The sequence below is a fragment of the Podarcis bocagei genome (genome assembly GCF_964188305.1).
Source record: "Podarcis bocagei genome assembly, chromosome: 17".
Taxonomy (NCBI): Eukaryota; Metazoa; Chordata; class Lepidosauria; order Squamata; family Lacertidae; genus Podarcis; species Podarcis bocagei.
In genome coordinates, this window is record NC_138143.1 from 8,496,172 (window position 1) to 8,522,198 (window position 26,027).

General features: G+C 46.9%; 2 protein-coding genes across 2 annotated transcripts; one reads left to right on the plus strand and one right to left on the minus strand.

Annotated features, from left to right (window-relative positions):
- The first annotated feature begins 2,029 nt into the window (after positions 1-2,029).
- On the plus strand, positions 2,030-8,327 carry ALKBH7 (alkB homolog 7). Its single transcript, XM_081175882.1, has 4 exons — positions 2,030-2,303; positions 4,181-4,354; positions 6,358-6,482; positions 7,881-8,327. The coding sequence occupies exons 1-4, from the start codon at positions 2,037-2,039 to the stop codon at positions 8,014-8,016; spliced, it is 702 nt and encodes a 233-aa protein (XP_081032008.1). The 5' UTR covers positions 2,030-2,036; the 3' UTR covers positions 8,017-8,327.
- Positions 8,328-10,112: 1,785 nt separating this feature from the next.
- Positions 10,113-15,827, minus strand: PSPN (persephin; the record flags this gene model as incomplete). Its single annotated transcript, XM_081175950.1, has 3 exons — positions 10,113-11,106; positions 11,537-11,567; positions 15,669-15,827. The coding sequence occupies 3 exons, from the start codon at positions 15,825-15,827 to the stop codon at positions 10,700-10,702; spliced, it is 597 nt and encodes a 198-aa protein (XP_081032076.1). The 3' UTR covers positions 10,113-10,699.
- Positions 15,828-26,027: the final 10,200 nt, after the last annotated feature.

Here is a 26,027-nt window from a genome sequence, read left to right on the forward strand (position 1 = left end):
AAGGAGGCTGTTTGTTTCCCCAGCAACATGTGACTGGCTGATTAGATCTGTCTGGAAATTGTAGAAACCGGCTCCCTTTCCTTTCCTAAAGAAGCTGCAGAACTGTGAGGTGAACCCCATAAAAACAGGATTTTCCCCCTTTGCAAAGTAAGCTCAACAACTTTGGGCTGATCCTTTAAAAAGGGGGGCTTTTCCCTTTTGCAAAAGAAGCTGCATGACTGTGAGCTGATCCCAAAAAACCCGGGGCTTTCCCCCTTTCCTCCTCTAAAAACTAGGTGCGTTTTATAGTCAGGTGCGTCTTATGGAGCGAAAAATACGGTAAGTGCCAGGGGAAAAAAGAATATTCAGACATAGGCCATAGCTATCTCTGCCATAGTGCAATTTGTGGGTGGGGCCTGAAATCCAAGTGCCTTAATCCAGGATAAATGAAGGGAGTGTTTGCAGTGATGCGAGTGTTGGAATTCTAGGTGTACACGATGCTCTTGCAATTATTTCAACCCCTCAAGACCGACCTTTCTTATTAGGCCTTTGGCTTTATTTCCTAGCCCTGCTGCAACTAAAACTGTGACCAAGCAAAGTATGAATAACAGCTGGAGGGGGTGGTAATCCTGTATTTACCCTTCTGTTGTTTTCCTCTTCAAATTTTAAGATTGTAAGCTCCTGTCCCCTTGTACACTGCAAAAGTAATGCATACTGATGGCAAGCTACTGGCCAGAGTATTAAAACACATTTAATATGTGAATTCAGCTTTATTGTGTGTGCCCGCAATCCTAGTGTGATCCTGTCCATTGTAAACAACATACGCAAAGTAGTTGGAAGGGAGGGGGGAACCAGCTGCTGTGCTGAGGACTGGCAATAATAATAATAATAATAATAATAATAATAATAATAATAATAATAATTGTTAGCCCCTTCATCTTGCCCAAGGCAACCCAAAGGGACTTACAAGAAAAAACAAAAAGACACATACCCCACATACACACATTCCTCCCCATAAGTTTACAAAGCTCCTGAGAAACTGGTACCAGTGGAATTATAATAAAATAATACAGAACCTAATGTAAGCAAGAAAAGATACCAGACACAAACAAGCTGAAATCCAGCCTGATTTGAGATTAAACCTCTAAATCACCACAACAACTTAAAGCGATTTCAGTTAACTCTCTTTTCCTGATTATTATTATTTTTGCAGTCAGTGCGTTCAGGGCTACTCTGTGTGTTGCGAAGGGATAGCTCAGTCCTAGAACATGAGAGCCTTAATCTCAGGGTCATGGGTTCAAGTCCTGCCTTGCGTGGGGTTGGACTAGATGACCCTAGTGAACCTTTCCAGCTCTACAATTCCAAGATTCAAAAGAAACCGGAGCATTTCTGCCCAGGTGCACGTGCTTGCTTATGCAAGTAATAATAATAATAATAACAATAATGAATTTATTATTTATACCCTGCCCATCTGGTTGGGTTTCCCCAATCACTCTGGGCGGCTCCCAACAGCATGTTTAAAATGCGATTAAAAAAACAAACATTAAAAACTTCCCTAAACAAGGTTTCAGAAAGCTAAGGGATGTCTTCTAAAGCTGACCACAAATACAAAGATCTGTTCACCTACGGGACCTTGTAGCGGCCACCCAAGGCTGCGGTGGGTGCCATTTGGAAGCACAGCTCAATAAAAGTTGTTTTGAATGTATCTTGACATTTGGCTTGCTTTCTTCAGTTAATGTTTTGTTCCGTATTGTTTTATTTGCTGCTGTCCCAATGTGTGTGGTCGACCGCTTGGGAGATTTTCCTTCTTTGAAAGCATGAAACGAAGAACGACACTAATAAGGAAAGTTTGGTTGGATAACTAGCTCCAAAAGGAGGACGCACCACAACATTGGCGCATTCCTTCAAGGGACAGGATGGCAGGGGGCGGAGAAAGCAAACACGTGGGTTCCTGGCTCCCGTCCTCGGGATCCGTGAAAGGCGAACGTCAGCATGCAGCGAGGGGTGTCGGCGCGCCCGGCATGCACCGCGAGCTCGCCCTTGCCCCGCCAGCGGCCATGCAGAGCCGGTGCGCCCTGGGCGCACGGAGGGCGCACTGCGCTGCGTGGCGATGCGCCGAGCGGGCGCTGCACGGCCGGGAAGGCGCTCCGGGGCAGCCGGCGGTGGCGGCGGCGGCGTCGAGCGAGGCGCTGCTGCGGAGGCTGGTGGCGGGCGGCGCGTCGGTGGTGCCGGGCTTCCTGAGCGAGGAAGAAGAGGCGCTGCTGGCGCGGGAGGTGGAGGCGCCGCTGCGCCGAGGCCGCTACCAGGACGCGCACTGGGACGGGGTGGGTATCCCCGGGGCACCTTGGGCGCGCGAAGTGGAGGAGAGATGGGGGCTTTCCTCTTTCCAAAAAAAATTGTTATTATTTTCCCCAAAAAAATTTATTGGTTTTCACAATATTATAAACAAACAAACACGCAAGACAAACAAACAAAACAAACATAAATCATAGCGTTGTTAAAAATTACAGTTATTAACTTTGTTAAGTGACTTCCTCGCTTCCCCTTGGTTGAATTTCATTGCATGTCCTTTTAACGGTTTTCCAAATCCCAATTTTTATGAAATTTAACTTAAACATTAACATCCTTAAATCTTCACCTTATAGAATTAAACATATTAATTCATCACTTAACATAAATAAAATCCTAAGCCCATTAAGTATCTGCAAGCTATTTCCAGTTAGTTTAACTTAACAAATTTAACTAAATAATCATTAAATTTATTCCATTCTTCCTGATACTTCTCCTCCTTCTGGTCGCGGACTCTTCCGGTTAGGTCTGCTAGCTCCGAAAAATCCATCATCTTCATCTGCCATTCTTCTATTGTTGGTAATTCTTGGGTTTTCCACTTTTTAGCCAACAAAATACGAGCAGCAGTTGTGGCATACAAAAATAATTTAACATCTTTCTTGGGCAATTGCAAACCTGTTATTCCAAGAAGAAAGGCCTCTGGTTTCTTTATAAATGTATATTTCAACATTTTTTTCAATTCATTATAAATCTTTTTCCCCCCAAAAAATTATTAGTTTTCCACATTTTTAGACAAACTGAACTTGGTCCAATATTAATATCATAGTTAAATGGCTTCCTCAAATTCCCTTGACTGAATTTCATTATGTATCATTGTAACGGTTTTCCAAAATAATATCTCATAAAATTTACTTAACCCTCTTAACATCTTTATCTCTTTTCATCTTAACTTTAAACATATTGTTTTAGAATTTCACATATTCAGATCCTTAGCCTAACTATTATTTTGCAAGTATTTCTATTTAATTTATCTTAGCATATTTAGATAGATAGTCTTTGACGTTCTTCCATTCTTCCTGATGCTCCTCCTCCTTCTGGTCACGGATTCTTCCGGTCAGGCCGGCTAGCTCCGAAAAGTCCATCACCTTCATCTGCCATTCCTCCACTGTTGGTATTTCTTGTGTTTTCCAATTCTTGGCTAATAGAATTCGAGGTGAAGTTGTGGCATACAAAAACAATCTAACATTTTGGGGGGGGCAATTCCAGACCTATTATCCCAAGAAGAAAGGCCTCTGGTTTCTTAACAAATGTGTATTTCAGCATTATTTTCAGCTCATTATAAATCTTCTCCCAGAAGTCTTTCACCTTGGGGCAGGTCCACCACATATGGTAAAAGGGTACCCTCCTTTTCTTTACATTTCCAGCATAGATTATCACTATTGTGATAAATCTTTGCTAACTTTACAGGGGTCAAGTACCATCTATACATCATTTTCATTATACAGTGGTGCCCCGCAAGACGAATGCCTCGCAAGACGAAAAACTCGCTAGACGAAAGGGGTTTTCGGTTTTGCGTTGCTTCGCTAGACGAATTTCCCTATGGGCTTGCTTCGCAAGACGAAAACGTCTTGCGCTTTTTTTTAAAGCCGCTTGAAGAGGCGCAGTTGCAACGGACCGTGCTTCGCAAGACGAAAAACATCGCAAGACGAAAAGATTCGTGGAACGAATTCTTTTCGTCTTGCGAGGCACCACTGTATTTTCCTTTAACATTGTACATGCAGTAAACTTGACCCCTTTCCTCCACAACCTTTCCCAATCTTCAAATGTGGGCTTTCCTCTTTCCAGGCCTTGGGCAGGTTTAACCACCGGGGGCCTGCCAAACATCTCACGAAATCTCTTCTCCATCCCATAGGTTATTCATAGGTACCGCGAGACAGAAAGATCGCATTGGAGCAAGGAGTGTCAGGAGATCCTGCAAAGGGTTCGGGATACAGCTTTCCCCCCGGGAGTGCCGCAGCTCGCTCAAGTTCACGTCCTGGATTTGGATAAAACTGGCTACATAAAGCCTCACATAGACAGTGTCAAGGTAAGGCAAACACGCCAGGTATTCTTCTTGCAGCTTTGCAGAATAGCATCCTGATAACTGGGGAGGGTTGTGCCCCAGAGCAGTGGTTAGAAATGGGGGTGGCCTCTGCATGCTGCGGGCTATAATGCCTCATTCCTGGTTATGATCTGTGCTGGCTGGTTGTTAATAATAATAATAATAATAATAATAATAATAATAATAATAATAATAATAAATTTATTATTTATACTCCACCCATCTGGCTGAGTTTCCCCAGCCACTCTGGGCGGCTCCCAATCAAGTGTTAAAAACAGTACAGCATTAAATATTAAAAACTTCCCTGAACAGGGCTGCCTTCAGATGTCTTTTAAAGATAGGATAGCTGCTTATTTCCTTCACATCTGAAGGGAGGGCATTCCACGGGGCGGGTGCCACTACTGAGAAGGCCCTCTGTCTGGTTCCCTGTAACCTCACTTCTCGCAATGAGGGAACCGCCAGAAGGCCCTCGGCGCTGGATCTCAGTGTCCGGGCTGAACGATGGGGGTGGAGAAGCTCCTTCAGGTATACAGGAACAAGGCTGTTTAGGGCTTTAAAGGTCAGCACCAACACTTTGAATTGTGCTCGGAAATGTACTGGGAGCCAATGCAAATCTCTCAGGACCAGTCCCGGTGGCCACTCCCAGTCACCAGTCTAGCTGCCGCATTCTGGATTAATTGCAGTTTCCGGGTCACCTACAAAAGTAGCCCCATGTTGGCCACCCCTTCCCTAGGTGCCCTTTATGGGCTTCCTAGAGCCAACCTAGCAGTTCGAAAGCGCGTCAAAGTGCAAGTAGATAAATAGGTACCGCTCCGGCGGGAAGGTAAACGGCGTTTCCGTGCGCTGCTCTGGTTCGCCAGAAGCGGCTTAGTCATGCTGACCACATGACCCGGAAGCTGTATGCCGGCTCCCTCGGCCAATAAAGCGAGATGAGCGCCGCAACCCCAGAGTCGGTCACGACTGGACCTAATGGACAGGGGTCCCTTTACCTTTACCTAGAGCCACCTGACTGGCCAGGATGTGAGAGATGTGGTACTAGAGGGAACTTTGATCTGGTCGGCCATAAATAGTCCTTAAGGATTTGTTTGCAATATGGCAACTTCCCCCCCTTCACCTTGAGCCAGCAAAATGAATGGGAAGCAACATCAAGCAACGGTGACTGAAATAAGTGCAGGTGGGAAGCTGTACTCTGGCTCCCTCGGCCAATAAAGCGAGATGAGCACAACCCCAGAGTCGGTCACGACTGGACCTAATGGTCAGGGGTCCCTTTACCTTTAAGGCCTTTTTCAAGAAGAGCGGCTGCCTTTTGTTGCTGTGCATTCATGCACGAAAGGTTGGCCCTTAGTTGCTATAAGAAGGCCTGGTTCTCATTGAGAAGGTAAATTTGTGTTTGGACGGCAGCAGTACCTGTGACCGCAGCTGGAGGCTCTTCTGTCTGAATGCTCCATCGGTCAAAGCAGCTCTCTGCATGTGTGGGAAGGATTCTAGCCTCTCATTCTCCCTGACATTCTAGTTTTCTGTGCCGTGGGGACTGTGTTTGGTGGAGGATTTCATTGCATGAATTCCTTCAAACTGAATTCAAGGGGAAGAGTTCAAATACAGATTTACCCTGTCAGTGAGAACCAGGCTTGTCTGTTCCCTTCTGGCGTTCGCTTTCTCATGAGAATAGATTTTGCTTCAATTGGGGAATTGTTGCTTTGAAAATTTGTGTTGGAATATGATTCCTGTAGCATAATCGTTTGCATGTCTACTCAGATGTGGGTCCTGTTGAGTTTGGTGCCCCTTCTTGGCAACATCAAACCCCGGTTCAGGCATTGAGAAAATGTGTTCAGATGTTAGCACCTTTCTCCCCGTGTAAATGTATCTTCCTGCCCCACCTCTCGCAGGCGCTCTTGTTTCTGGGTTGTGTTAAAGGACTGGTTGTGATTACAGAATTAAAAATTCTCTTCTCTTTCCCCCTTCCTTTTTTCCGAAAAACCATCTGCTAGTTCTGTGGCTGCACAATTGCAGGCCTTTCCCTGCTGTCCTCAAGTGTGATGCGCCTGGTCAGTGAGCAGAACGCGCACGACTGGCTGGACCTGCTTCTTGAACGCCGTTCTCTCTACATCCTCAGGTAATAAGCAATATTAGTATGTTAGAATTGCCTGGTTAGATTACAGGCAGAGAGACCATCCTGCCTCCCAACAGATGCCTCTGAGAAAGGACGGCGATGAAAGCAAGAGTCATCCCTTGTTGTTTGCTTACCTGTCAAAATCCCCTTGCAAAGCGTTTTTTGAGGGGAGCACGAGGTCCCTGCTTCCGCTTCTCTGCATGGCCACAAGGTGTGCTTCAGAACAATTTAAACACCATTCCCTGTTACGCTCAAACTCAGGGGGATGAACTCCACTCAGATACTGGTTCTCGCAAATCACGGTTCCCTGATTTTTGGGTGTTACAAGGCACTGTGTTTTGTTCAACAGCAGAAGCTTCTGTTCCCCAAAAAGAGGGGAGAGGGGAATATATGAGCTCAGGAGTCATTTGTGGATCAAGGAACCGTGTCTTCACATTATGTGTGAACCAGTCTGATATCTTACAGGAATTCATGAAGGTCCTGAGCTCTTCATACACATGAAGTGCTGTGAAATGTAGACTAGTGTGTTTGTTTGTGTGTGTGTGTGTGTTTGTGTGTGTGTGTATCTGTAGACTCATCTCTACAGTTAGTGTTTGAAAACAGAAGGTCTTCTTTAGGATTGCCCAGTGAAGCCAGATATAAAATACCCAAGTCCTGGAGCTGAGCCACAGAGACCCAACTGGGTGGGTCACAGTGTCTCTCTTTCTGCCCGGAGCAAAATTCTTTCCACTCTGTCTCGCCAGAGTGGTGCATGCTCTGATTATCTCCCGCTTGGACTACTGCAATGCACTCTATGTGGGGCTACCTTTGAAGGTGACCCGGAAACTACAGCTAATCCAGAATGCGGCAGCTAGACTGGTGACTTAGAATGGCCACCAAGACCATATAACACTGGTCCTGAAAGACCTACGTTGGCTCCCAGTACGTTTCTGAGCACAATTCAAGATGTTGGTTCTGACCTTTAAAGCCCTAAATGGCCTTGGCCCAGTATACCTGAAGGAGCGTCTCTAAGCTATCATTCAGCCTGGACACTGAGGTCCAGCTCTGAGGGCCTTCTGGTGGTTCCCTCACTGCGAGAAGCAAAGTGACAGGTAACCAGGCAGAGGGCCTTCTCGGTAGTGGCGCCAGCCCTGTGGAAAGCCCTCCCATCAGATGTCCAGGAAATAAACAACTATCTGACTTTTAGAAGATATCTGAAGGCAGCACTGTTTAGGGAAGTTTTTACTGTTTGATGTTTTATTGTGGTTTTTAATGTTCTGTTGGGAGCCGCCCAGAATACCTGGGGAAACCCAGCCAGATGGGCAGTGTTTGTGTGTGTGTAAATTATTATTATTATTACTATTATTATTATTAGTTATGGTAACACGCTGGCATCTTGTGTAATTTCTTCTTTGCCTTAAGGGGGCCAGCTCGCTATGAATTCACTCACGAGATCCTTAAAGATGAGGAATCCTTTTTCGATGGAAAGAAGATCCCCCGTGAGCGGAGGATCTCTGTCATCTGCCGAAACCTCCCCTTGCCATCTACTCCGCCGTAGAACCTGACTGACTCCATTTGGAGTATCTCTTAAGTGCTCATCTGGTGGGAGTGGGGCTGCTTCTGAAATTGTTGCTCTGCCCTGCCCTCCTGGCTCCGTGGGACACAGCTTTGCAGCCAGGAGTAAGTGATGGGCTTTCTCCTCAGCGCACCAGAAGGAGAGACTGAGGATGGTCACGATCTAAGGCAGTTTTGCCCTTAGCAGATGGGAAAGAGGGAAGCACTGCAAAGAGTTGGAGAAATGGGCCGAAACGTACTTCATGAATGTACTGTTCATCTCAGGGAATAAAAATCTTGATGCTTCTTCTTTGATATGTTGCTCTCAAGTTTTTTGCCTGCATTCGCTGTCACGAAGGCTGTTTCAAAATGGCGAACTCAAGCAAAGGAGGCTGAAGAGGTGTTGTCCAATGGAAGGTTACAGGCTCTCTAACTAACAAAAGTGGAGGTCATGCGGAGAATCACACACCTGGTCCGTGGCAACTCGCTGGTGTGAACAGAATGGCAAAGCTTTTCTTGTTTTTCCCAATTCAAAACCCAAATCGCCTGAAATTTAGCCTTTTCTCACAGCTGAGATTTGCTCTCCATTGTGTGAGGTGTGTCCCTCAAAGTGGGCCTTGCATGAGATCCTCAACAGTAGCCTGAGTATTCATGTGATCTAAAAATAATTCAGAGGCTAATTCAGGGTCCTCCTAGATTGGGATACTGGAGAGGTGTGCAAAGAGTGGAAATAGAGCAGAATAAAAACCCTGTGGCACTGAAAGTCCATGAAGATAGCTGGCAATTGAAAGATAAAAATGGAAGACAAGGTGCAGATTTGATATTGGCTGTGGAAAGAGAGAGGGGAGACTATAGGGCTCACAGAATTTCCACTCTTAGCACTCCTATCCATAGCTCACATAATCCTTGAATCAATTGGTGGTGGTGCAGGGAGGGAGAATTTAGGAAAATGCCTGTCCACCATTTCAAGGCCTTAGACCCACCTTTAACTCCAGCCTGCAAGAAAGGAACCACTTTTTATCTATATGATGCATCTGGCCATCTTCCTCCTGCTCTGACTTTTCACCCTTTACTGTCCTTCACTGCCTCTTCTTCCCTTCCTTCCTCCTTCCCTCCCTCCCTCTCTTTTTAAATAGAAAAAGATTCATGATGCTTGTGGAGCTGGAATGGTTGAGAAGCACTTGCCATTTTTTTTTAAAAAAAAATCGCTGTACAGTGGTGCCTCGCAAGACGAAAAGAATCCGTTCTGTGATTCTCTTCATCTAGCGGTTTTTTTCGTCTTGCGAAGCACGCCCATTGAAGGATTAGAGGATTAGCGCTATTAGCGGCTTTTAGAGGCTTTTAGCGGCTTATCTGCTGATCGGATCAGCTGATAAGCGGCTTAGCGGCTTAGAAAAAGGGGGGGGAGGAAAAAAAACCAGCAGGAACTCGCAAGACATTGTCGTCTTGCGAAGCAAGCCCATAGGAGATTCGTTTTGCGAAGCACCTCCAAAACGGAAAACTCTTTCGTCTAGCGAGTTTTCTGTCTTGCAAGGCATTCGTCTTGCAGGGCACCACTGTATATGTTTTTCCTTAGAATGTAGGCTTGTTGCCAGGGTCTCTTTCTGATTTTTATATTTTCCTTGGTTCCTCAAATAGTAATAATGATAATAAATTTTATTTATACTCCACCCTCCCCGGCCAGAGCTGGGCTCAGGGTGGATAATACCCTGACATAATGGGGGGGGGATTTAAAATACAGGTTAAAATGCAATTTAAAATGCAGCCTCATTTTAAAAGTAGCCCATGGATAGGTACCTAATAGTAATACTATTATTGATCAGGTTTTGCTTTTGTAGTACATTGCTTTTCTATACCTGGAATTGCTTGGGTCACTGTGCAGCAGTCTCTTATCATTTGGCTCAGGTCATCCGTTGGGGAATAATAATAATAATAATTAATAATAATAATAATAATATATTATATTATTTATACCCTGCCCATCCAGTCTTTGCTCCCATGAAGCTAGCAAGCAACCTGTCCTCCCAGTGTGTGCTGGTAACCCCAAAACTGTAGACACTGATACTTCCTTGCTTGCTCTTTATTGTATAGACACCAGTATTTACAAGTCAGTCATTCTTAATGCATGTCTGGGACTAATACCCTCAAGCCTCTTAACACGAGAAATCAGCATATACATTATTATTTTGTAATAATGCTCAGTTTGGACAAAGGCCAGCACAACTGCTAGGCCTTCCTCCTGTTCAGGGGAAGAAATAAATTAAATAACTTAGAAATAACCCATAAATATATCCGCTTGCTCAGCCCTCACAGTGCTGCCCCAGCCTCTCGGACCTAATTTGGAAAGGATCCGGTCAAAACACTGCATGTTTGTAAAGTGAAGTGGTCCTAGGGAGGAGCAGGGGACCGGTAATGGGTGTGGCACTCTTTGGGCTGCTCCCCTTGGCTGTGAGTTATGAGGAATGGCTTTGTATTTGGAACTGGGGAGCAGCATGGCGGCCTGGGCACCCCTTGCTGGGACGTCTTTGTTAGTTGCACATTAATTGGTGGCTATAAGCACATCTCTGAGCCAAGGACTGTGTTGGTGGGGCAAGGTGGGTTGTTCTACTGTGGGCTCTGCTGCTGCCCCATGTCTGCATTTGTTTATCCCTCCCCTCGCCCCCTCAAGAAAAACAACAACAACACCATCAGCCCACACAGCTGCAGGCAGCGGCCGAAAGCTGCTCCACCTCCTGCCACTGGTGACTGTCATCCAGGAAAGCCACATCCTCATAGTGTGTGGGGCGGCAGCAGGGGTCCCCCAAGGCCGGTATCTCGCTCCTCTGCAGCAGAGCGGAGAGGGTCAGGTCATGGTTGCTGCGGGCCTTGGGGCAGCTGCCACTGCAGTACTTGAAGAGGATGGTCTCCTCGGAGCTGTAGCCCAAGCCCAGGTCCTTGACGCGAACCTGCAGGCTTCGCAGGCGGCACTCCCGGTCCTCGGGCTTCTCCCATGCGCGCCGCTTGGGACGGCTCCTGGCTGGGCCAGGGAGTGACTTGAGCAGGCTGTTCTGGAGGCCTGCCGTGTCCAGGGAAGCTCTTTGGGAGCTCTGCGTATCTGAAACGAGAAGGAAAGGAAGAATGGGGGAAGACAGGTGGGGGATAATAAACAAATAAATATTATAGATATATCCCAGCCGAAGCTGGGCTCAGAGCGGCTAACAACAATAAAAGTAACACAGCATTCTAAAATCAATTCATTCTAAAATCAATTCAGAGTCAAAATGGCAACCATTGGGCTAGAGTTCTGTGAGGATTACCAAAGGAGCGGGGTCAGACTGTGCCTTGGTGGAACAGCTCTGTGTTGCAGGCCCTGCGGAAAGATGTCAAGTCCCGCAGGGCCCTAGTCTCTTGTGACAGCGTTCCACCAGATCGGGACCACAGCTGAAAAAGCTCTGGCTCTGGTTGAGGCCAGCCTAACCTCCCTGTGGCCCGGGACCTCCAAGATGTTTTTGTTTGAAGACTGTAAGGTCCTCCGTGGGACATACCAGGAGAGGTGGTCCAGTAGGTACGAGGGTTCTAGGCCGTATAGGGCTAGGGTAAAGGTAAAGGGACCCCTGACCATTAGGTCCAGTCGTGGCTGACTGTGGGGTTGCAGCGCTCATCTTGCTTTATTGGCTGAGGGAGCCGGCGTACAGCTTCCGGGTCACGTGGCCAGCATGACTAAGCCACTTCTGGCAAACCAGAGCAGCAGCGCATGGAAACGCCGTTTACCTTCCCGCCGGAGCGGTACCTATTTATCTACTTGCACTTTGACGTGCTTTTGAACTGCTAGGTGGGCAGGAGCAGGGACCGAGCAACGGGAGCTCACCCTGTCATGGGGATTCGAACCGCCAACCTTCTGATTGGCAAGTCCTAGGCTCTGTGCCACCCGCGTCCCTATAGGTTAAAACCAGCACCTTAATCCTGATCCTGTACTCCACTGGGAGCCAGTGCAGCTGGTATAGCACCGGGTGAATGTGATCCCGTGGCGAGGACCCTGTAAGGAGTCTCGCCATGGATCCAATTTAAAGCAAGAAACGTCCTGCTCCCATAGTTTGACACTCAAGCCCTCCCCCTCTGCACACCCCCAAGCTGGGATCACTTCCAACATTTGAGCCCCATCTGGGAATAAGATGCCTAGAGAAAGTACCCTTGGGACAGTCAGATACCCAACCCTTCACTGGTAGCCTTTGCCTGCCTGTGGCCCTTCAGATGTTTGGGGACGTCTGTTCTACATGATGGGGCCAATTCTGCGTTTCAACCCCCAATGAATTGCTACCATCCTACCTGATCTTGTGCACTGTGCTATGTCAGTTATAGTGGTCAAAAAGCTAGAGCGCTGGTACAGAGACCTAGGTCACAAATAGTGAGCAAGCTTCTACAGTGGTCCAGGTCTGTATGCTTAGTGGATCTGGCTATTCCCAGCTGGGAATGTTTTGAATTGTAAATAACTGATACGTCAGCCGCACCCATAGAACAATGACTTGGCCATTTCTTACCAAATAAGAAATATGTACAAAATGAGCTTGGGAGGCAGGAGTACAGGAGAAGCTCACATTACTTCCTCTCTCTAGGCATTTCTGTCACTTATCTAGGGTGTCCCATCCCAAAGCAATGAGGGTGGGACTCAACCAAGTTGTTGCATGCACAAAACAAAGTCCACTCATGCCCCCTTAATCTGCTCTGGAGGGTTACGGGAACTCCATAATAGAATTAGGGGGTGCAAGAGGAAATTGCATGGAGTGAGGAGACCTCATTCCATTTCCACCCTGTATGTCTGGTTTGTTTTCAAATACCGGTTTTTAAATACGCCCCTTCCATGCTACAAGCACATTAAGACAGAGGGCTTGCGTGCACTCAAAACCTAAACAATGTTTTACTGAACTTTCCCCTCTCAGTACTAAATGCTCCTTTTGCTTTAAGCCGTAAAGCAGGAGAGGGGAACCTATCAGCCAGCATAGCAGCAGGTGTAGGGGTGATGGGAGTTGTAGTTTGACAACATCTGGAAGTTCCCCATCCCTGTTGTTGCTGCTGTGGCAGCTTTGGTTGGCAATGAATCAATAAAAGAGACTTCAGAGAAAAGAACTGTAGTGCCTTTTGGGAAAGGGGGGCCATGTTTCAATAGTTGCACAAGTTCCTTGAAACGCATCTCATAACTAATTATTTAGTACATTTTTATCCTGTCCTTCCAAGGGCAGCACACATGGTATGTGTGTGTGTTTCTGCCACCACCATTTTATTCTCACAACTACCTAGTGAGGTCAGAGAGAGAGCACCTGTAGGTGAGCTTCATTGTTAAGTAGTAATTGGAGGTTTAGCCTCCAAATCTTAACACTTAACTGTCTGGCTTTCCTGGGAGTGAATCTAAACCAGGCATAGGCACACTTGGCCCTCCAGATGTTTTGGGACTACAACTCCCATCATCCCTAGCTAACAGGACCAGTGGTCAGGGATGATGGGAGTTGTAGTCCCAAAAACACCTGGAGGGCCTGGTCTAAACATTGCTCTAAGCACGGTCTTGCTTACAGCTCTGGCCTTAGCTAGGCCCTCTCAATGCTCCATCATGCTCTTCCACCCAAACTAGTATGTTCATTCATCCAATGTTTGGTACACCAGATGACCTTCATGACATTTATATTTCTGGAGCCCTGGAAGGGCTGTTCAGGATGGCACATCGTGAAGAGGCATGCCACAGAATCTCTTGAAAGGGCACAGAATATGAGCTGCCCCTTCCAGCTACTGTTATTGTCATCGTCATCAAACCTTTTATTGGCATCACATACAAAAAGTGAGAGATGCTGAATTTAGGACTGCTTTGCTAATGCCCCAAAACTCTCGTTGGCCGATGCAGCCGTTTGTTCCAGCAGGCTACTGCGATATTCAGAGACACAAGCGTTGTGCTCAAGCAGAAATTTGAACCCACGTTGCTTAATTCCAAGAGGGCACATTAGCTCATTCTAGCCCACCAGCTACAGCTAGAGCCACACCAAACCCAAGCATGGCAGGATACCTTTACTGGAAGCACAATTCAGTAGGAACTTCTTAAGAATTCCCAAATGGTTGTCATACCTAGTGGTATCTGTAGCGCATCTCCGATTGCGGTGCCCAACGACGTCTGCATTGCCAGGCTCTTGCCTTCAGTGAGCTGAGAAGGAACTATTTGGATCAATAGGACCAGAGAGAGGAGCTGAGGGGGCCCCATCCTTTACCCAGTGAGCAGGGCCAGGTTCTATAAGGAAGATGACTCCTTCCCCCTCATTTATATCTTCTTTGGAACGGGGGTGGGAGGGGGAGTAGCATGTACGCCGGCTGGAAGGAAAAGCGTTAACCCTTGTGCCTTGAAAACTATTACAGATCACGCAAGTGATGTTTCCTGCACGATGGGCTTAGAGGCTCAATCGAGAAAGCGCTCATAAATCACTGTCGCTTCGATGAGATCCCTGTAAAGGATGCAGCCTCTCTCCCCGCAGCCTATTACCCTTTCCTTGAGATGTTTCTGGAAGCCCTCCTTGCAGGAGGTGGGCAGAGAACCACCCTAGCTGCATCTGAAGGCAGGCTTCCAGTCCGCTTTATTTTCTAAGTACCAGGTCACCCAGCTAGACAAGTAACCCACGTAGTCAGTTGGAGCACCAATACTCCAGGGGTACCAATGCAAGAAGTTCTGGGGAGGTTGTCCTTGGCAATGTTGTGCCTTGCAGGACGTAACACTGGGGTTAGGTGCAGCTCTACACAACCCAAGTGTCTTGCCCACTCTCTTCTGTGTCCAGTGCATTTTTCTGGTAGCACGGCTGTGTCCCGTGGCTTTGATGGAAATTGGAACCATTGGTGTTTCTGTCCAATGCTGCCCTTAGCTCCCCATCCGAAATGGTTAAATCTTTAAGAGAGCCCAGAATCCCTGAATGGAAATTCCTGGAGCTTATTCTGCCCAGATCCCGCTGTGGTGAAATGCTTTTGGGAGGAGCTGCTGACAGTGGCGGCTGGCGGGGTGGGTGGGGAGAGAAAAAGAAGGGCAACTCCATAAATTATGTCTTCAAGGAACATACCAAGCTGGCTGGCTTGGCCCTGGCTTCAGAAGCAACCTAGCCTGCAGCTATTGGACAGGATGTCCGGAAAGAGGGACTCCCTTTCTCCACACTGATGGATGGTGAGGAGATGGAGCCAAACCTCCCTTCTTGAGAGAGCGGGGTGATGGCACTGATGCCAACACCACTGTGCCTCACAGGGCACCCCTAGCAGGACAGAGAACAGTGCCTCTACTATCTCAGAACCACAACATGCTACACACAAGGTCTCCCTCCACTTTGAAACGACACTTCCAGGCTGTTGCACAATCCAGACTTGGCCCTGAGGGACATGCCCTTTCTACGGCTTAATGATAAGGAAGCAGCGCAAGGTGGGCAGCACCAAAATTTGTCCTTACGCAGGTTTGTTTCTGCACTCGCTTCAGCACAGCTCATGATACTTGGGGTGGCCTGCACTGAACTTGAGCCATGGGATGGGGCAGAGGAGGATGCTCAAGAGTTCACTGGCTGCATGCAACCAAACATGACTTGACGCCTTCGTCACAAAAACAGGGAGGTTGTAGAGGTCAGCTGCTGCACAGTTCCCTCAGTAGGACCAAGGTCAGGGCCAGCTGACCTTTCCGCTTGTTGCTGCGTTGACCTGAAACATCTCAGAGCCGGCTGTGGCTGCTGCAGGGTCAAAAAGACACCTGAGACTAATGGCTCCAAAGAGCTTTCCCTTAATGTGTTTTGTGCTCTCTGGGCTAATGTGCGACTCCAGACCAGCTACTTCCATGTATGCGAGCATTCCTGGAATGCCGAGGGAAAGGTCAGCAAAGGGGGAAGAGGAATTTGGGGCAGGCGAGCCGTCGTCTGGCTGTCGGCTTAGCCCTGTAGAGCATGGAACATCTTCTTGAGCCCCGGCGAGGCTGGGAGCGCTTGCATGTGGCATGACAGCGCTGATAAATCACCATCAAGCCGACACAAGAGGGATCTCCGCTGTCTGTGCTCGGCCTCTCCAAGCACATTCCTTCCACTTGGCATGGGGAATACCACAACAGGGCCCAATGGAGGCTTAGCAGGAGTGGAAACAGTCTGGAGAATAAGGAGGAGCGGAATAACAGGCCAGAGGGCAACACGGATGATCAATGGATGTGAGTTGTGCGGGTGGGCAGAAGGGAGGACACCCAAATTCAACCGTCTAATGTGCCAAGTGAACACTAGTCATGGGGAGCTTGTGGCCTTCAAGATGTTTCTGGACTAGAACCCCTCTCATACCCAACTATTCACCATCCCGGCTGGGGGTGGTGAGAGCTGGAATCCAAAACCATCCAGAGGACCACACAAGTTCCCCATCTCAACTGGATCTGGGCACATGGAGTTACGCGTGTATGCATGTGTGTCAAGAAGGGTTAGAGCAGCAGCTTTCAAGCTATATTTCCAAGGGAACCCTGAGCTTCCTCAGAGTTTTACTGAAGGTTCCTCTATGAGAAGATCATGACCACTAATGAATGGCATGGCAAGCTCTCTTTCAGGGAGGGCTGTCTGTCCATGTTTGAAGAAAACTTCTCTGCCACAACAGACCTTCTATGCAATGTACAGCCATGGGATTGTTCTAGGTTTCCACAGGGCCATGGGTGAGGCCCAACCATCTTAGTCAGGCCTTGTGTGAACAGAATGTGTGTCGTAGCACAAGGTCTAGATTATCTTCTGGGACATTTGAGGGTTCCTCAACAGACAATGCAGAAAGGGTTCCTTGAGAGCAAGTTGTTTTTTTTAAATCTGGCAGAGAAGCTGAGAGTCAGTCATCTTATCAAGCACGTGTAGGGAACAAGATTCAGTAGGCCTGCCACAAATTCACTTGAAATTCCACTGTTCCACTAGGCAGTCTATGACTCCGATTCCAACCCCTAGGCCTGTCTTTCTCAACCTTCTTAAACTCACACTCCCTTTTAGCTAACATAAAAATCCCATTTGTCCCCTGAAATTGGCTCTGGCCTGGGGGTGTGTGTGTGTGTGTCAGAAACTCCAGGACAGTGCAAAGGGGAAGAAGGAGGATAGTTTATTTGGCAAGCTGAAATCCTTGTGCAGATGGAACAGGTAGAAGAGTGTGATGTTGAATTCCACCCTTTCTGTGAAATGGTCCTTTCTACTCCCCATCACTTTGAAAGAAAGCCTCCCCATGCCCGATCTAAGAGGGCACCACACAGCCACCTGAAACAAGGAAGTGTGGCACCTACATCTTTTTATTCCAACTATATAATTATCTTTTTGTAGTGGGAAACTGGGGAAGGAAATATTATTTAAGAATTCGCAACCATCTACCAACAATGTCCAGTTAAGGACTCACTTAGGGGACTAGAGACAGAGACCCACATCCCTTTTGTCTGACGTTGCTGGCTACTTGGCATTTAAATGGTCTTGGCATTTTAATTTAACACTGTGCCTGATGCAAAATAGGAACACTAGACCCACAAACACAGTGGTGGCAATTTATATTTACAAACAAAGACTCTAGCCACTGGGAGAAATCCTACTGACGCTTTGCTATGCAGTGGATATCAATGTGGCCATCTTGGCAAGGCCTGAGAAGACTGTGGACCACCTAGCTCTGCCACAATAGCGCACAAGAAGGATTTGTGCACCAAAGACCCACAACCCACCCAGGACACTACTGGCACTACTCTGCTTCCGAGCAGAGCAACATATTGGCTTGCAGAGACATAACCAAGACCCAAAGAGGTGGGACCTAGTCCGAAAGGGAGGCCTGTGCCTCCATGCAGGTGTTATCTCAAGCATGTTATTTTTAGCCAGGACATCTAAAGGTCTGCTCTCCTGCCAACAGAGACCGCAGTGGGTAGTGGCATGCAAGGAACAATTTGAGGAATGCTGGGGCTGCTCTAGTCTGGAGGAGAGGGGATTTGCGGAGGATAAATCACAACTGGGCTTCCCTTGATGCTCCTGAATGGATGATGGATGAGGAAACTGTATTGGAAGGGTAAGGGATCAGTGCCCAGAGGCTGAGGCAGAGGAGAGAGAGCAGAGCAGAGCATTGAAGACGCAGCACCTACTTATGCCAGTGCAGGACCTGCAAAAACATTCATGTTCATGGAATCATAGAATTGCAGCTGGAAGGGACCACGAGGGTCATCTAGTCCAATGTCCTGCAATGTGGGAATATTTTGCCCAATGTGGGGCTTGAACCCACAATCCTGAGATTATGCTCTATCAACTGAGCTATACAGAAGAAGAAGAAGAAGAAGAAGAAGAAGAAGAAGAAGAAGAAGAAGAAGAAGAAGAAGAAGAAGAAGAAGAAGAAGAAGAAGAAGAAGTTGTTTTATTTATACCCTGCCTTCCCCAGCCAAGACCGGGCTCAGGTTGGCTAACACCCGATATAAAAACATATTGATTGAAATACAACATAAAAACAAGATTAAAATACAACATTAAAACATTTAAATATAGCCTCATTTCAATGGAAACTCAAATCAAAAACTTTTTTGGGGGTGAAAACGTCAAGTCTTCACCAAGACTGATCCTACATGGGCCAGAAAAAAGCCAGGGAAGTCCCCAAATAGGAGTTCCAACACAGGAGGAGAAAGGAAAAAAGAAGAGGGGGGACGGAATGAAATTGGCTCCAAGCCAAAGGCCAGGAGGAACAACTCCGTCTTACAGGCCCTGCAGAAAGAAATCAGATCCCGCAGGGCCCTGGTCTCAGGAGACAGAGCGTTCCACCAGGCCGGAGCCAGTGCTGAAAAGGCCCTGGCTCTGGTCATGTCAGTCTGTTGGTTGTGAACTGGCTTTGCGCAGATAACTGGTGGTATTTATATCGACCGCAGAATAGTTCTGAAAGGCACAGAACTCTAACCTAACAACATATTGATGAGAAGAAGTTTACAATCAAGTAGACAAAATTACAAATGCAAAGTATAGGCAGGGCCTTAAATTTGGACCATTGCAGTTGTCCTGTTGGAATCGAGTAACTTATTTGGGCAGATAAACATACCTGACTTTCTCCCACTAGTGAAAACTGCAATCAGGGTATCGAAATGTTTCCGGGTTGTGTGGTTGACATGTGGATACCTACCTTAGAAACTAATTGCTTGTTAATTCCTCCAGGGGGAATGCTTTTGCAGTTATCATCTCAGGAAGCTAATTAAAATATGACAGCCTGCCTGCTGTCAGCTACTTACGAGTATTCTTCCATATAAGAATAATTATTTTTTGTGCTCTATGGCAGTGTTTCCCAACCACTGTTCCGCGGCACACTAGTGTGCCGCGAGATGTTACCTGGAGGGAGGCGGGCGAGTCGGGCGGCGAGAGGCGGGGCGGCGGCGGCGAGGAGAGGCCGCCCAGCGCGGGGCTCTCGCCGGCTGCCTGCCTGGCTGCCTGCGAGCTCGGCGGGCAGCGCCTCCGTCCGCAGCGCCCGCCTCGCGGCTCTCATTCCCTGCCCCTGCCAAAGCTCACCCAGCCAAGCCGCGCTCTCCTTCCTGCCTCGCTTTGCTGCCTCCTCCCCCCCCCACCCCCAAAGCTTGGAGGTTCCCCGGCAAGGGGGAGGGGAAAAATTGAAACTTGCACTTTCGTGCGTCCCTCCCGGCGTGGTGCTGCGCTCTGACGTCACGGGGCTGTAATAGTGGTGTGCCTCGAGATTTTTTTCATCAAACAAGTGTGCCTTTGCCCAAAAAAGGTTGGGAAACACTGCTCTATGGTTCTTTGCAAGCCTCACTGAAACTTTATTTTAAAACTTCTCATAATCAATATATTGCTGTTACAGTCTCGTGCCTTGTAGCGCTGTTTCTGGTTATAGTATAGAACGCTGCCCTTGTATGTGATTTGGTATCTATATTGAGCCAAACATGCAACTAAATGCACCAGCTTGCAAAAACCAGAATACAAATTCCCATAGTAGTATCTGAGTCAGATTAGGAATATTGTGAGTGGAGGACCAGGATAGTCTTAGAGATACCGCAATGTTGCTATGAAGAGTTAACTGGGCCTATGCATTAAATATGAGGTTGCCAACCTTTCTGGACCAGTGGGCACATTTTGAATATTGAGGGACTGCTGTGGGCGCCAGTCACAACATGGCTGCCATGGGGGCATGGCATATAGCCATGGTGAAGCTTTCTCCATAATCACATTCCTATACAGTACTAGAAAAGACGAATTTACCTGTTCGGTTTCTATCTGCCATTCAGCTGTCCCCAGCCAGCACATCCAGGGATTAGGGGTGATGGGAATTCAACATTTGGAGACTGTTTCCCCCCTTTCAGGCCTACAGAAATGTTCTTTGATCTTATTATGCTATGTATACTGGTTATCTGAAAGGGTTGCAATAAACTATATAGACCCATTTTCAATGGCCATTAATTTCTGTGGGTCTACTCTGAGTAATTGCTAGTCAACTACATCCTCATAGTGCAGCTACGTAACTTGTAGGCACTTGCCCTCTCCTTACTGGCCTTCAAGGGAGCCCTAAAGCCAGACTTAAATAGTTTAATATCACTGTTTTTAATGGCTGTTTTAATTGCTAGTTTTAACGTTGATTTGTCCCATTTTTAACTGTTTTACTTGCTAATGCAATTTCATGGTTGTTAGTTATTTTATTGTTCTATTATCATTTGCAATGCTGGAGGAGACTCTTGAGAGTCCCATGGACTGCAAGAAGATCAAACCTAGCCATTCTTAAGGAAATCAGCCCTGAGTGCTCACTGGAAGGACAGATCCTGAAGCTGAGGCTCCAATACTTTGGCCACCTAATGAGAAGAGAAGACTCCCTGGAAAAGACCCTGATGTTGGGAAAGATTGAGGGCACAAGCAGAAGGGGACGGCAGAGGATAAAATGGCTGGACAGTGTTCTCAAAGCTACCAGCATGAGTTTGACCAAACTGCGGGAGGCAGTGGAGGACAGAAGTGCCTGGCGTGCTCTGGTCCATGGGGTCACAAAGAGTCGGACACAACTAAACGACTAAATAACAACAGCAACAACAAATCATTTGCAAACCACTTTGGGATAAGTTACTCTGAAAGGCACCTTTAGCAGACATACCAATATATTATTAGCCTTATCCTTCCTTCCTTCCTCTTCCTTTAATCTCATGCTTTCACTCCGTTAAGTTTTCTTGGTCACAGCAGTCTTCTTTAAAGAAAGTGATTTTCTACAGACTTATGTGCTTGCCTGCAGGCACATAAGACTATATATGTGAAATGATGCAAGTTGACCATATTCATCAACTGTTGGGAATACCAGCGTGGAGCCAGGCCTACTAACTCTGGAAAACTGCCATCCCATATCTTAAACTCAAGAATTAATAGGGGAAAAAACTAGACACAAGAAAGGAACTGATTGGGGCAACCACAGGTTCTTGAGCCCCAATAATCTTGTGTAATGTGCTTGCTTAGTTTTGATCAGGTTGCTTATTTATGTAGACCATTCTTACCCTGCTTCTTTCACTCAGGCCATTTCCGATGTCATACATTTCTGCTGCTGGGGCTGTACTGTACATATCCTCCCCAAGCACTTATTCCTTGGAGGCTTGGACACAATCTGTGCCTGTCGTGGATTAGGAGTGGCCACCAAGACCATATATATATATTTTTATATATAATTTTTTTATTGGTTTTACAGCATTTTTTAAACAATACAAACAAATAAAAAGACACACAAACATGTATAATTTCATAACCTTTTTTCATGACCCTCATTTCTCGGACTCCCCCATACCTCCCCTTTCTGTATCCCAATTTCCAAAATTATTTCAGCAGCTTCTAAATGGTTTTGTCAAATGTATGTCCTCTTAACCTTTCCTTCAACTTAATCTTATGTCGCTGTGATTCCCTTTTCTTTCTCAACACCTCGACATTTTAGCATTCCTCAATTTTATAATAGTTTTTAAGATAGATTTAAAATTTCTTCCAATCCTCTTCCGCCGTCTCTTTCCCCTGGTCACGGATTCTGCCGGTCATCTCAGCCAGTGTCATATAGTCCATCACTTTCATCTGCCATTCTTCCAAGGTGGGTAGGTCTTGTGTCTTCCAATACTTTGCGATGAGTATTCTTGCTGCTGTCGTAGCATACAGGAAAAAAGTTCTATCTTTCTTTAACACCAATTGGCCGACAATGCCCAAGAGAAAGGCCTCTGGTCTCTTAGGAAAGGTACATTTAAGTACTTTTTTCATTTCATTATATATCATTTCCCAGAAAGCCTTAATCTTTGGGCACGTCCACCACAGGTGGTAAAAGGTACCTTCGGTTTCTTTGCATTTCCAACATTTATTATCAGGCAAATGATAAATCTTTGCTAGCTTGACTGGGGTCGTGTACCACCTATAGATCATTTTCATAATATTTTCCTTTAAGGCATTACATGCCGTAAATTTTATCCCGGTGTTCCACAACCATTCCCAGTCAGCAAACATGATGTTATGACCAATGTCCTGTGCCCACTTAATCATAGCTGATTTAACTGTTTCATCTTGTGTATTCCATTTCAGCAGCAAATTATACATTCTTGACAAATTCTTAGTATTGGGTTCTAACAGTTCAGTTTCTAATTTTGATTTCTCCACCTGGAAGCCAATTTTCCTATCTTGTTTATACACCTCCATTATTTGATAATAATGGAGCCAATCTCGTACTTTGGGTTTCAATTTTTCATGACTCTGTAACTTCAGTTTATCTCCATCTTGTTCCAAGATTTCCCAATACTTTGGCCATTCGGCCTCCATATTGAGCTTTTTCAATGCCTTAGCCTCCAAGGCTGACAACCATCTAGGGGTTTTGTTTTCCAACAGATCTTTATATCTTATCCAGACATTATATAATGCTTTTCTGACAATATGGTTTTTAAAGGCCCTATGCACCTTAATTTTATCATACCATAAATATGCATGCCAACCAAATGCATTATTAAAACCTTCTAAATCCAAGATATCTGTATTCTCGAGGAGCATCCACTCTTTCAACCAGCAAAATGCTGCTGATTCATAGTACAGTTTTAAGTCCGGCAGGGCAAATCCCCCTCTTTCCTTTGCATCCGTTAATATTTTAAATTTTATTCTGGGCTTTTTGCCCTGCCAGACAAATTTCGAAATGTCCTTCTGCCACCTCTTGAAACAGTCCATCTTGTCAAGAATTTGCACCAAGACCATATAACACCGGTCCTGAAAAACCTACCTTGGCTCCCAGCACGTTTCTTAGCACAATTCAAAGTTATGGCGCTGGCCTTTAAAACCCTAAACGGCCTCTGCCCAGTATACCTGAAGGAGCGTCTCCACCCCCATCGTTCAGACTGGACACTGAGGTCCAGCTCCAAGGGCCTTCTGGCGGTTCCCTCCCTGCGAGAAGTGAGGTTACAGGGAACCAGGCAGAGTGCCTTTTTGGTAGTGGCGCCCATCCTGTGGAACACCCTCCCATCAGATGTCGAGGAAATAAACAACTATCTGACTTTTAGAAGACATCTGAAGGCAGCCCTGTTTGGGGAAGTTTTGTAATGTTTGATCTTTTATCATGTTTTTAATATTCTGTTGGGAGCTGCCCAGAGTGGCTGGGGAAACCCAGCCAGATGGGCAGGGGTATAAATAATAAATTATTATTATTATTAGGACAAATGTGTGCACAAAACAGCAACTCCAGATGTGTGCATACACACAACAGTTCTGGCTCGGGCTGCTAGTGTTCATGACTGGATTAAGAGTGGAGGCTGTGCTGTGGTCACAGAGCTGTCAAGCATGTATATGTCCGTTTAATGCTTTGGATAACATCATCTCCAAATCGTGCTAGCATTCCCATAGAAGGCAACGGTGGTAGGAGACTGTGGGGGCCACCACCCAGAAGTACTGTCATCCCCCCTCCTTCAAGAGCCCACAGGACACAAAGATGCACAAGGATGCTTGGCAGACACCACTGAGCATTTTTAGCCAATTCATCACAACATGCCAGGCATCCCAGAGAGTGTGAGACATCCGGCTTGAACGAGAGGTGGCGGTGATGCAAGGGCCAGAGAGGTCAGCAAGCAGCAAAGCTGTCAAGGCACCAAAAGGGGAGCCCCCTTACATATGACTTCCTGAGACAACTATGACAAGACGTGTTTAGGCAGTTGCTTTGCTAGAGTGATAAATCTGTGGAAGCAGGTGATCCTCATAACACCAAGGTTTGATACATCAGCAGCACCAAGTACCGTATTTGATGCACCTGACCATAAGACGCACCTAGTTCTTAGAGGAGGAAAGCAAGGAAGAGCCGCTTACACGGCTTCTATCCCGCTTTGCGCAGCTCTCAGTTTGCTTGCCCATCCCTCCTCCTGCCTTGCTGTAAAGCGCGGTGACGCCGGAGAAAGAAGAGGAGGAGGCGGCACTGGGACAGGTGCTTTGCTTGCTTTACAGCGAGGCAGGAGGAGGGATGGGCAAGCAAAGCGAGAGCGGCGCAAAGCGGGACAGAAGCCATGTAAGCGGCTCTCGCTTTGCTTGCTCCTGTCCGTCCCTCCTCCTGCCTCGCTGTAAAGCCAGCAGAGCAATAGCCGCTGACAGGCTCTGTGCGGCTCTTGCTTTAAAGCAAGAATAGTGAGAACTGCGCAGAGCGTGTCAGCCGGCTCCTGCTCTGCTGGCTTCACAGCGAGCGACGGGCGGGAGCCATGGCTCTGGCTGTGGAGGCATCCCTCAGCTCATGACTGCAGCGGCAGCCAAGGGATCCCTCTGCCATCCAGTGCATTCGCTTCATAAGACGAACAGACATTTCCCCTTACAGTGGTACCTCGGGTTAAGTACTTAATTCGTTCTGGAGGTCCGTTCTTAACCTGAAACTTTTCTTAACCTGAAGCACCACTTTAGCTAATGGGGCCTCCCGCTGCCGCCGTAGCACAATTTCTGTTCTCATCCTGAAGCAAAGTTCTTAACCCGAGGTAGTATTTCTGGGCTAGCGAAGTCTGTAACCTGAAGCATATGTAACCTGAAGCGTATGTAACCCAAGGTACCACTGTACTTTTTAGGAGGAAAACAGTGCGTCTTATGGAGCGAAAAATGCGGTACTTGATAGCAGCACTGTAAAGGCAGGCAGGCATTACGAGGAGGGAGGTTGCTAAAGATATAGTCATGGCGAGAGCTGGCTTTTACACCCATAGTGTTAAAATGCATACCAAGGTATGCGGAGGGATGGGGTTTACGTGGTGGACTCTCCTTCACTGGAGGTTTTAAGCAGAGCTTGGATGGCCATCTGTCATGGATGCTTTAGCTGAGATTCCGGCATTGCTGGGGGTTGGACTAATGACCCTGTGGTCCCTTCCAACTCTATGATTCCATGACCTGACATGCACTTGACTGGACCTGCGACACAGGTGCTTTTGACAATCTTGTGTGCACCCATTCGCTCCTCTGAACTCATGTTCCGCATTGGAGGGTACAGACTACTTCTCTGGAGAAGTGGTTCCAATCAGTGTGTGGCATATAGGAATGGGACAAACGAGAGCAACACACTTCCTCAGCTCTCTGCCTACGTTCACTGTATCTGAAGGAGCGTCTCCATCCCCATTGTTCAGGTACAGATCCAAAGGCCTTCTGGTGGTTCCCTTATTGCGAGAAGTGAGGTTACAGGGAACCAGGCAGAGGGCCTTCTCGGTAGTGGCACCTGCCCTGTGGAACGCCCTCCCATCAGATGTCAAGGAAATAAATAGCTATCTGATTTTTAGAAGACATCTGAAGGCAGCCCTGTTTAAGGAAGTTTTTTAATGTTTGATGTTTTATCGTGTTTTTAATATTCTGTTGGGAGCCCCCCAGAGTGGCTGGGGAAACCCAGTCAGATGGGTGGGGTATAAATAATAAATTATTATTATTACTATGTTTGTGCCCATTTGGAGCACCAATCCAGCGCTGCACAAAACATCTTCTTTGTAGTAATTCACTGGTGTAGGGGAGCAACCTAGACTCCAGCACAGAAGTAGGTGAATCATGGAACTATGAAGTGATCAGAGAGCATGAACAGCAAGCGTGTACATGCAAATAA

Bases quoted from the DNA above. Each gene is read 5' to 3' on its own strand.
- ALKBH7 (XM_081175882.1), top strand. From the start codon at position 2,037: ATGCAGAGCCGGTGCGCCCTGGGCGCACGGAGGGCGCACTGCGCTGCG. The intron at 2,304-4,180 runs GTGGGTATCCCC...TCCATCCCATAG, and splicing joins AGGACGCGCACTGGGACGGG to GTTATTCATAGGTACCGCGA. The intron at 4,355-6,357 runs GTAAGGCAAACA...ACCATCTGCTAG, and splicing joins CTCACATAGACAGTGTCAAG to TTCTGTGGCTGCACAATTGC.